The 12,330-nt window shown below is 38.7% G+C and overlaps 2 protein-coding genes across 2 annotated transcripts in view; one reads left to right on the forward strand and one right to left on the reverse strand.

The window, feature by feature from the left end:
* Positions 1–7,799, forward strand: part of Otud4 (OTU deubiquitinase 4) — a 32,702-nt gene extending 24,903 nt beyond the window's left edge. Inside the window, exon 18 of the mRNA XM_050161507.1 lies at positions 1–7,799. Within this exon, the coding sequence (XP_050017464.1) occupies positions 1–1,194 (1,194 nt within the window). The 3' untranslated portion in view covers positions 1,195–7,799.
* Abce1 (ATP binding cassette subfamily E member 1) overlaps positions 6,728–12,330 on the reverse strand; it is a 26,702-nt gene continuing 21,099 nt past the window's right edge. The window contains exons 14-18 of the mRNA XM_050161517.1: positions 11,572–11,682; positions 11,337–11,479; positions 11,088–11,210; positions 9,400–9,511; positions 6,728–8,407 (exon numbers count right to left, since the gene is read on the reverse strand). Coding sequence (XP_050017474.1) covers positions 8,360–8,407; positions 9,400–9,511; positions 11,088–11,210; positions 11,337–11,479; positions 11,572–11,682 — 537 coding nt within the window. The 3' untranslated portion in view covers positions 6,728–8,359. The remainder of the gene's footprint in view (positions 8,408–9,399; positions 9,512–11,087; positions 11,211–11,336; positions 11,480–11,571; positions 11,683–12,330) is intronic.

Consider the following 12,330-nt stretch of genomic DNA (forward strand, 5'->3'; position numbering starts at 1 on the left):
GCATATAGTTGTCCTATGTGGGCTCCACATTCTTACCTGTATCCTCTGCACCAGGCCTACATGGCAGCCTGTAGGATGTACCCAAAGGTCCCTGTTCCTGTGTATCCTCAGAATACTTGGTTCCAAGAAGCCCCTCCTGCTCAGAGTGAAAGTGACTGTCCTTGTCCTGATGCCCACTACTCTATGCATCCCGAGGCCAGTGTTAATGGACAGATGCCACAGGCAGAGATTGGACCTCCTGCATTCTCCTCACCTCTGGTTATCCCTCCGTCTCAGTCTCAGGTGTCTGAAGGTCATGGACAATTGTCTTACCAACCTGAACTTGAGTCTGAGAATCCCGGGCAACTTCTTCATGCTGAATATGAAGAATCACTAAGTGGCAAGAACATGTACCCACAACCGTCCTTTGGACCTAACCCGTTCTTAGGTCCTGTTCCTATTGCACCTCCTTTCTTTCCTCATGTTTGGTATGGGTATCCATTTCAGGGATTTGTAGAAAATCCTGTCATGAGACAGAATATTGTCTTGCCCTCTGATGAGAAAGGGGAACTGGATTTGCCCTTGGAGAATCTAGATCTGTCAAAAGAATGCGACTCTGTCCCGGCAGTGGGTGAGTTTCCGGAACCCAGAGTTGAAGCAAGTGTGAGCAGCAAGCATGAAGGCCGAGTGGAACAGTCATCCCAGACACGAAAGGCAGACATTGCTTTGGCTTCAGGTTCTCCTGGAACAGAGGGAAAGGCTCATCCTCCCACTCAGATTCTAAACAGAGAAACCATGTCTGCTGAACTTGAGCCTAAGAGGACCATTCAGAGTGTGAAAGAAAAACCAGAGAAAGTGAAAGATCCTAAGGCTGCTGCTGATGTAGCTGGCCCTGGGGCCAACTCTGTGGATAGATTGCAAAGACCAAAAGAAGAGAGTTCAGAAGATGAGAATGAAGTGTCTAATATATTGAGAAGTGGCAGACCCAAGCAGTTCTATAATCAAACTTATGGAAACAGGAAATACAAAAGTGATTGGGGTTCTTCTGGTAGAGGTGGATATCAACATGTGAGAGGCGAGGAGCCCTGGAAAGGGCAGCCTAACAGAAGCCGGGATGAAGGTTTTCAGTACCATCGAAACGCTAGAGGACGTCCATATAGGGGAGATAGGAGGAGATCAGGGATGGGAGATGGCCACAGGGGACAGCATACTTAATGCTAATTGTTGCTCATATTGTAGAGCTGAAGCCTTTTTGTAGGTGGAGTATTTCTGAAGGCTTTCAAAACATTAAAATAAAAACCCAAATTGGAACTATCTCCTCCCTTCCCCATTTACCCTTAATTCCTATTCCAGAATAGGATGAAACTTTGGACATGAGTTCAAGGGGCAGATGAATTTTTGGCATTGTGCTTTTTCTTACTCAGAATCTGTTTATTGGGTTACTGCCCCCATAAAAAGTAAACATGACTTCAAGTATTTTTTTATAAACAACTCAATATAAAACATAGACATAGTGTTTGTTTCTTTTCCTCTGGTGTAAGTTTGATTTTAAAACATTGGAAATGTGTGCTTTTAGCGTTTACTGAAGTGACAAGAAAGTAAAGCATTCAACACACTATAGATTCCAAAACATAACATTGCACCAAATAGAAATGTATATTTTATTATGCAATGCCTTAGTCATAAACTGGGCTCAAACAGTTCTCAGCCTCAAACACTGTTGTCTTTTAATATGCTTCCAACCCAAAGGCCTTTCATCTCAGTATCTGTCAAACTTGAATAACGTCTTCTCTCTACTATTACACACGAGGCAGCCTATTAACCTGTGTCTCAGAATTGTTGTATATAGTTCTTTTAATATCCATAGGGTATATTTTTGAATTTTGGTGAGTATTTGTTGAACTTGAGATTGCATACAATAGATGTTTAAGAAATAGTAGGAAGTCCGGTGAGACGGCTGTTTCCATCCAGAACTCTTAGCACTGCTGTAAATATCATGGTGCCTACCCGAAAGGAATGTAGATGCTATGCATTTTGAGAATAATCTGCATCTGTTAAAACTGCAGAGGTTTTTTTAATGCCACTTTAACACTAATGCACTGACAGATTCTAAATATTTTGTGAGAAATGTTGAAATTTTTAACTTGATAGGCTTCTCTATAGTGTTTTCCTCCCTGCTCATTGGTTATGTTTATCACTTTACAGTTGCATGTTCAACTTGTCATAGCTGGAATTACTGTATAAAAAGAACGTGATTGTGACTTCTAGTTTTCCTAGAGGATGCTGCTAGAGGTGGCTTAGCTTTGCTTTTTGTAGCTCTTCCCCATCAGTGCTGTGTCTGATCTGCTTTTTTGGTCTGCAGTATTCACTAGAGGCTCCTTTGCATGTTGTGTTCTGTTCTCATTTAGAGATTGGACTCAGACAAGTTAACACAGTATTCACTCATCTGTGTTACTTTGTGAAACTAACTGTACTTTGTATTTCTTAATCGTATATATCAATGTGAAAATCTACCTTTTTTTTTTAAATGTTGCAATTATCTTGTGATCAGGCAGCTTGAATGCTATGCAATTAGTAGTATTGTGATTTTCTTTGCATGTTCTGTGTAATATACCTAACCAGAAATAGATGATGTGGCTTTTGTTTTGGGGGGCAGATTACTTAAAAGCGAATACAGTTAACTTGAATATGACAAATGGAAGCAGACAGTTTTCTGGGTCCTCTGATGCTTGTGGGAATGTTTGGCTGTCAGCTAGGCTCAGTGAAGCTCCACTGTACTGTAATGATGGTGTTTACCTCTGTGTTGTTCCAAATACCCTCATGTCTGTGTAACTGCTGATTTGAGTAGTGATTAGCATTTAGAAATTTTGTAACATAGGACTTTAGAGAGCACTTTGAAAGATAACATTTTATTAATGATGGTGCTAGGTAAAAATTTTATAGGCTGGGATGTGCTGAAAAAAATTGAGAACCTATTTTAAAGGAATTTGTTGTCTTCTAAGATAGAATGGTTGTGAAGGTCTGTGTTGCGGTGCTTCAGTATCAGTGGCTGGATTCTGGAGTAAGGACTGTAGAGGAGCTTCTTCTTAGTCCGTGCTTTTTATGTAGAATTGGCTTTATTGCGTAGTTTCAAGATGAAAATCACCTTTTGATATAATAGATTTAGAAGTTTGATACATGTTTGGTCTCAGGAGTCCAAAAGAAGTAGCTGTTTCCAATGTCCTGTGTTTTTCTGACTGGGCAAATGTTTAAAAATTGGACAGGAAAGAATAATGCTTGGTTTCTTACAGTGGCTCTGTCTCACCTTAGTGAAGAACAGTGGTTAGTAGCTCCTGAGGGAAGCTGATGAGCTTGTTTCCTTACCTGACCTCTGGGATGTGACGAATGAGCAGTGAAAGAACTCTATCTAGCCTGTGGTACTTTCTTTGTGACCTCTGACTTCAGTAGTTTTAAAATGATCAATCTTGTATGAAGGTCAGTTTTCTTCCTTTAGGTATGTGTTTAGGTGTATTCATCCAGGGGATTTTGCCTTATCCTAAGGTCAGACTAGTGCCAAGCAAGCCTTTTTTCGTCACATGAACTGACCTGTCATACTGTATTTTGAAACATACTGTATTCTACACAAGGAAAGGGGGAAAATGACAACTAAAAGTTCTTTGTATTGTAGTTGGGAAATGATGAAACCTTATGATGGGATACATTTTGAAGAAATGCTTCCACTGACCAAAGCTCATCTGTTTTGTTTAGGTGCTTTAGTTGTACTAGACCCCGCCTCTTCCTTCTAGTACTGTGTCTCTTCAGGTTACTTCCTCTCAAGGCACATCCTCCATTCTTGCCCTGTGTACTCCTCGGCAGCCTTCGTGTTGTTTCCTCTAAGTTTGTTTCCTAGCAGGACTCAGTTCATAGCTGCTACAACCTGACAGGAGTAGGTTTTCCACAGTGCACAGTGCTGAGACAGTTTATGTGCTGCAAACCATTCTTTGAGCGTAGCATTTTCTTTGGCCCAAGGGTGAACTAAAATGCCTGTGAACTGCAAACTCGCTTGTGATTGACTCGGTGCAATACAGTTCATTTCTAAACATTTCTGGTTTAGAAAATACTCAGCCATCCTGGAAACTAGCAATATTTATTTTGCCTCATTTTACCTTCAATTTTAGATGAGGTGAAGTTTGTCTTTCACTTAGGGTACTTGCAAGATCCATTTTAGTGTAGCTGAAGAGAAAGCTATATTTCTGTTTACTGTATTTTGCTTCCTATTTTATGTCTTATTTTTTTTTAAATCTTCATAATGGCTCACTTGAGTATGTCAGTTTGAAAGAGCTAAGATTTTCCTACTTAGCCATTGGCTTTCCCACTAATTGGGGCTTTTTTTTTTTTTCTTTTAAAGTTTCCACTTTCCCTAAAATTACAAGTTTTAGAAAAATCCTGTAAGAGGGTGGGTGCATGTCTTAATGCTGAGAAGCAGCAGCTTTGGGGTTGAATTTACTTGAATGGTTTAAAAATTGCATTGTTACAAAGTTAGAAAAAAATTTATGTATGGAAAAATGATCCTAGCCTTACACTGAGTACAATAATACTTATAAGCATGTGAAGATGTGATCATTTGTGATGTTACTTGTAAAAGCATATATACATATCTATACATATCTTTTGAAGTGTTGAAAGGAATAGTACTTTATATTCTTTATCATACCACTTTTGTAAGTGTTGAATATATTGCTGTTTATTTTTCTATGTTCTGTTTCGTAGCCTTAAGAAGTGTTTCAAACGATCTGAATGTATAAACCAAGTCAATGCCCTACATGGTGTGATGCTGCATTATATATACAACCGTGTGCATATATTAAATTCTGTCTGTCGATTCTGCTTGGGATTCTTTGGTCTTTGGGTAACCCAATATATCACATGTAATTCTGAGGATAAGTCTTAGTAAACTCTTGAAAATTACATTATTTCCATGTATTTTTCATGCTGGCACATAGTTACAGTAGGGACAGCTGAAATGGGATTTACACCTATTGGACAGGTGCTGTTTTTCTTTATGTATTGCAGAGCTTTGGCCCTGTCATGGAGCTAGTAAGTGGTGGAGTTGTACTTCCAGGGTAAATGGTGTTACAGCTAGAGTTCCACCATCTCTTTTAGCGCACTGAAGCAGGGTGCAGAACACCTCGACATTCATAGGCTAATGGACATCTTTAGTTTTTTGTCCATCCCTCCTATCCCCCCCCCCCCCCCGCCCAGTTCAGTCTTTTTTGAAAGACTGAACAAATTGGAAACAGAAATAAGGTTTTCAGGTATACTGAAATACTTTGAAATCTTTACTTTTTTGCAGTCTTGGGAATTGAGATACAAGCCAAGTATATTTTAGGCAGGTGTTCAACCTCTGAATTCTGTTACTGGTCCTGAAAGAGATGATTTTCTTAAGTGCATGTTCTCCATTAAGTAGTTTATTAAAAATACTGCCATGTTCTTGCTGAAATTATGAACTTCCTCAGGAAAGTGGTTTTCTCAGAAGCAGAGCTCAAAACTGCTCATTCAGTGCAGATACTTGATGGAAACTGCTCTAGGGTCAGTCAGGGAGCTATAGGAGTCTTTTTTTTTTTTTTAAGATTATATGTTGAACTTGTGCATATGAGTACAGGTGCCCTTTGACGCCAGTGGAATGGATTCCCTGGAGCTGCAGGCATTTATAGCAGCCCGACTTGGGCTGACCCAGTATGCCCTGTGGGGTGTCTTGTGTGCACTTCCCATTTGAGTTTTTTAGTACAGTATGTTTTGGTCATATTTTTCTACTCTCCCAGTTTCAACCAGATCCTCCCCACCTCCCTGCTCACCCAAATTCTTGTTTTTCCCTCAGAAATGAACAAAAAGCAAAAATAGAGAACTCCAATAACACAAAATATACCTGCCCAGGTGGGCGGTGTTAGTGCCCGACTTGAGTCTCAACACTTGGAAGGCAGAGGCAGGCAGATCTCTTCAGTTTGAGGCTAGCCTGGTTGACATAGTGACTGTCAGGACAGCCTCCAATCTACAGAGAGAAACCCTGTCTTGGAAACCCCAAAATAACCTAATAAAAATTGCACCTGCTCTAAAGGAGTGCCTTTTGTTTTGGCTGACTGTGGGCATGGGGTCTGCCCTGGGGCGTGGTGGAGATGCACAGTGACATCATGGGAGAAAACTCTTTCCCTTTCAGCAGCTTTCAGTTGCAAATAGCTTCCTGGTTGGGTGGGACTTGGTGTCCACCTCCCTTTTCAGGGATGGGACTTTGGTTTGAACCCAGTGCCTGCTGTCCTATCTCTGAGTTGGTGTGTGTATCAGTCCTTTTGTCCTTTTTTCCCCCAAGACAGGTTTTCTCTGTGTATCCTTTGCTGCCCTAGAACTCTCTGTAGATCAGGTTGACCACTGCCTTTCAAGTGCTCAGATTAAAGGTGTGTACCACCACCACAACCCTTTATATACAGGCTTTCCTACTGCTATATAATTATGTTTAATAATCTGAATTTATATTTTCAAATTTCACTTGCATGAAAAGTAGTATCTTATTAATATACCTTGTCATTAGCAACTAAAATGGATTAACTTTGTTTTCTTTAGGACAATTCTAAATCAGTAAATGCTTAGTTTCTCTGCATTCCATGTGTCTGCAGTATTAAAAAATTAACCTATCCTTAAAATACTTCACTATAATCTTATGCCTACATTAAATGCATAATGAATGTGAAAGAATGAACACAAGTAATCTCAGTAATGAAGGGAGAAAATTTTTATTCCATATATTTCTGTATATTTGCATTGTTTTACAACAGATACGTATTTATGGATTATTCATATAAATTCATTTTAGAATGCCTAATGGGGTCCAGTCAAAAACAACTTCCTATCATTAATCAAATTAATCAAGATTATTAAGATTCTAATAATCTAATAATAGTTTTGCCAAATCTATTTTTCCTGTTCTGCTGGCCCCATTATTCACTGTAATCTACCTTCCTCATAATTCTAGTTCAGCATATTAGTAAGGTTTGGATAATGTCCTTTGTATCCACACCTACAAATGAATATGTTCTGCAGCAGTGGAAACTTTGTATTGCTATTTCTGGCACTCATTGGAGAAGTGGCTTAAGGTTGCCCTTGGTTGCTCAACAGAAAAATCTGTAGTCTATAAAAACAGAAGGTTGGGGAGGCGGCTCAGTTGGTAGAGTGCTTTCCTAGCCTGAGGAGCCCTGGTTTGATTCTCAGCACTGCATAATCCAAGCCTGGGTAATGGGCTCAGTTCAAGGTTGTCCTGGGCTACAGGACACTGTCTCAAAACAAAACTAAAAACAAAACCCTAACATCCAGATACTTAAGTCACCAACTGTAAAGACTTTATATCTGTAGGGGTAGGGGTGTGAGTGTATGTATGTATATACATACATACAAATCTCTGTGCTGGAGCCAGTCAATTGCTGTCCACCTAACTTGTTGAGACAGGATCTTTCCCAGAACACAGCACTCACAGATTATGTTAGGCTGGCCAGCCCTGCTCTAGGATCTGTCTGACTTCCCTTCCCAGGACCAGTATTAGAATCCTACTGTCTAATATCTGGTCCTCATGAGTGTGCAGTTGGCATTTTACTGACTGATCCATCTCCCCAGCCCAAGTAGTTTTATAGGAAGCAAATACTCAGAAATACCTCCTCCCATCTTGATTATATAAATTTATGTTTACAAAGTAAATCTTATAGAATGTAAAAACCCAAAAACCTAGAGTTAAATTAGGGTACTGAAATAATTTTTGACAGATGTTCAAAAATACCCCCCCCCCCAAATTTTAAAAACAATGCAAAAGTTGGTCACGGACATCCACCTCCTAACAATGGTGTTTGTAGCAGACAATGTTCCTTGAAAGCAGCTACACACTGATAATATAGTCACAGACTGAAAACAAGTAGCAAATATAATCCTGGTGTTTATTTATCAGACCTTAGCAGTGTAGTCTTTGACTGGCTGTTAAATAGGGCAATTTCATTATGCTGGTACACTTAGCAAACAGGTAATACAGATTTTATCCAAGATTTTAAAATATGGACAACACCAGTAGGTAAGCATCTGGTACATGAATATAATACAGAGCTTGAAAATCTCTCCACAGATCATGGAGATCCAGAGGTGATTTGCATATCTGAAATGTCTCCATTTTAGTGAAGTATGCCCAGAGATTTATCTTAAGGACAGAAAAGCTCTTAAATAACAATTTACAATACAACTGGCTTTTGATGTCACATTAAGAAAACCATACTTCAAACTCCAGAGTATGTGGGGCCATAAAACCTGATTAAAGTTTTATATGATAAAAATCCCAGTAAGTAAATGGCTTATTGATAATCTCAGATTCAATTTAATCATCCAAGAAAAAGTAGTTTCCACTCTTCTTTTGTTCTACATCCTAAAAAAAGAGAGGTAACAAAAGTCAGAACAGTTTTTCTCCTGGAAGCTACAGCAATCTATGCAGTATGTGCTTCTCAGCATCGCACAGCAGCTCAAGGAAGGCCTCTGCTAAGATGTTCACATGTATGAAATCTGTCATATACTCAAATATTCTTGGAGAAGCTTAAATTCCACCTTTAAGCTCCTTGTACAAAAGACAGAATACTGCCAGCTTGCAAATCACTTATTATATCAAATATATTTAAAACAATTTCCTCAGAACTATTTATAGGATGGTGGTCATTAATCCATTTATCTACTTGACCAGCTATTAGGAATACGCTCTATTCCTAATAGCTTAACACCTTAAACGATTCAGCATACAGTCATGACTTAATTAGCAAAGGAGAATGTTTTTTTAACTATGTCTTAAAAAAACCATAAACTGCTTAAAAGTATTCTTAAAAACTTCATTAATAAAACTCCATTAATCTACTTTCAGTGGCAAAAAATAAGGTTTCTCAAAAAAGTTTTCGTTTATTCCTTTTATTCCAATCTCACAGCCCTGGCTATCCTGGAACTTACTATGTAGACCAGAATGTCCTCAAACTCACAGATGTCTGCCTGACTCTACCTCCCAAGTGCTGGGATATATGATGTATGCCACTGCTTGTTTTAAATAGCACACATCCAATCAGAATAACAGATACCTTACACTTGTTACCTGCAACAAGAGTAAGAAAATGTAAACAAAAAAATAACCCAAACTGAGAATCAATAGATACGTCATACATTTTTAAGAAAAAACACTTAAGCCGAGTGGTGGTGGCGCATGTCTTTAATCCCAGCACGTGAGAGGCAGAGGCAGGTGGATCTCTGTGAGTTCGAGGCCAGCCTGGTCTACAGAGCTAGTGCCAGGACAGGCTCCAAAAGCTACAGAGAAACCCTGTCTCGAAAAACAAAACAAAACAAAAAGACTTAAGTTTACAATGGTAGGAGTTATCTACATACCTTGATTGAATTGAGCTTATTTATTCGTGGTCTATAGTTGTTGGGATCTCTTCTGAATGTAATTTCCAGCTGAGACAAAAATTTGTTCATGCCAGCCAAAAGAGTTTGAGGACTAGGGAAAATGAACAGTGTTCATTAAATTTAGCTGAGCCCCAGATCATCATTACCTTTTCCTCTCAGTTATGCACCAAGGCTAATGTTACTCTACATCACTTAGTTCTGTGTAAAGCATAGTATGTATTTCTGATGTTGAACAAACATTAAGACAGAATAGTTGTTGATTTTTTTTTTTTTTTGCATGGCTCTGTACCATGTTAGGGAAGTACTCTGTACTGAGTTATTGTCATGGCTCCAAAAGTATTACTTACTAAAAACAAGTTTCCATTAAAAACCATTCTTTCTTTCGTCTTTTATATCCAGCTAATTTCATTTTTTTTAAAGGTTTATTTAGAGTCCCAGACAATTGTGAGCTATCATGTAGGGGCTGGGAAATGAACATGGGTCCTCTGGAAGCCTAGCCAGTGCTGTTAACCACTTGAGCCACTACATCCCCACAAGGTAATTTTTATCTTTGCTAAATAACAACAAAAAATATGGAACACTTTGACGCATTCTGCAAACCCAAAACAAAGATTATTATTGAAGAAATAAATTTCATATATCTAAGAAATTTCCAGTAAGGAATATACTGTCAATAACTGATGACAGACTCAGTATGAAGACAGAGATCTTTGGGATGCATGGTACCTTTCTTGGTCTTTTTCTTTCTTTCTCTTCTCTCCCTTCCCCCTCCCCCCTTCCTCCCTCCCCTTTCCTTCCTTCCTTCCTCCCTCCCTTCCTCCCCCTTCCTTCCTTCCTTCCTTCCTTCCTTCCTTCCTTCCTTCCTTCCTTCCTTCCTTCCTTCCTTCCTTCCTTCCTTCCTTCCTTCCTTCCTTCCTTCCTTCCTTCCTTCCTTTTTTGAGACACAGACTTACTATGTAGATCTGGCTGTCTTGGAACAAATTACTTGGGCCAGGCTGGCCTTGCTCTCACAGAAATTCATCTGCTTCTGCCCCCCATGCTGGCATTAAAGGAGTGTGCTACCATGTCTGGCTGGTACTTTCATGGGCCCCAACTTCGTTATTGGTGATTTCATAAGGTACAACTTAATGTAGGTTTAGCAGTAATGGTAAAATAATGCCTTATTGACAGACCTGAATTTTGGTTTTCCCTACAGTATGATCAGTGTTGTCAGAACATCAAGAGAAGGTAGAACAACACACTGATTGGGGTGGGTCAGTATCCTGTACTTGCCACCTACTATAACTATATTGTAGTTGGCAAGTCATTACTTCTTTGAATTTTATTCTGCACAAAAATTAAGTTTGTAAGAATTATCTATAAAAATAGTATTTTTCTGTGAAGTATAAAAAATCAATTGGACAAAGTTCAGCTAAAAGAAGAGGTTATTGGTCTAGGGCTCTGTAAGCTTATCCAGTATTCTATACTAGTCCAAAAACTACTATACAGGCCTCGTGCAGTATCGTAAGAAGAATAGGGAGTCAATAAGAAACTGATTTACTTGCTATCTCCTTGAAAAAAGCAATGACTTCAGTGTTTATGAGTTTACCAGAAATTTAGAATGTGGTAAGTTTCCAATTGTTAGAACTTAAAATTTTATTTCTGAACACTTAAAAAACCATCCTTACCTGTTTGCAACTGTATTCTTAGATGGAACACCGTCAAACACGATGACGCGATCTGCTAGATAGGTGGCCATGATGAAGTCATGTTCCACAACAAAAGCTGTCTTCTTTGCATGGAGTATGAAACTGGAACACAACAATTTGCAAACCTTTCATAGCTTTTAAGTCACAAAATGAGATCCAAGTGTTTTATTAAACACATCTGTATGCTAGTAAACATAATCAAAAATATTCTAGAAGTAAGACATTTACCGTTTGACGACTCGGGCTGCCATTAATCTTTGCTCAGAATCCAAATATGCAGATGGTTCATCAATTAAATAGACATCAGCAGGTTTCCCCAAACAGAGAGCTAAAGCTACTCGCTGAAGTTCACCACCAGACAATGTCTGCACCTAATTGGAGAAGTTCAGCAAAATGTGTGAAGACAGACATATTTATCCAAAATAAGGATGCACAGAGAACTGTAAGGATAATGTTATAGTACCTCTTGATCAATGATGTTTTCAATCTGTAGGGGTTTCATTACATCAGTCACAAACTGTGGATGAGTGTAAGCATCTCTGATCTTTTCATGCAGTAATTGGCGAACACTTCCCTGATTTTAAGGAGAAAAAGTATTTAAATGATAAATTACCAGAAAAGATCTTTTCTGTTTATAAATTTTAGTACTACACTTCAGATCAAAATGATTTCAATTTGCCACCGATATACACCAATTCTAACTTTTTTCTTCTTCTGAGACAGGGTTTCACTATGTAGTCAACCAGGTTGCCTCCAACTCAGACAGCCACCTGCTTCAGCCTCCAAGTGCTAGGGTATGGCTGGCATGCACCACTATACCATATATATACTAGGTAATTCTAGCTTTTAATCCCTAGTCAACATCTTGCTCACGTTTTGAGGTTTTCTATTTAACAGCACTCATGTACACAAGAAAAAAGGCAATAGTCTTAGAATTAAAGTAGAAAGTAAATGAATGTTTCAGTGGAGAAATAATTAAGAGCAGGAATAATTCTAAATGTTAAAGTGGGTTGAAACCTTGGATAATCTGTAGGCTATAACACACAATGCACCATCATCTTCTTAGATGAATCCTAAAATGGCTTTTACTTGTTACTGAGAACAGATTATCTAAAGTACTAATGAAGGTAAAGTGTCTGAAATGTGGAACAGGGTTGGTGCTGTGACACTGATAGTGATACAACTCTTTCAGAAATTGAATGAACACTTGTGCTTTAGCAAA

Source organism: Alexandromys fortis, unplaced genomic scaffold, assembly GCF_014885135.2.
Source record: "Alexandromys fortis isolate MF-2015 unplaced genomic scaffold, M_Fortis_MF-2015_v1.1 scaffold_127, whole genome shotgun sequence".
Lineage (NCBI taxonomy): Eukaryota > Metazoa > Chordata > Mammalia > Rodentia > Cricetidae > Alexandromys > Alexandromys fortis.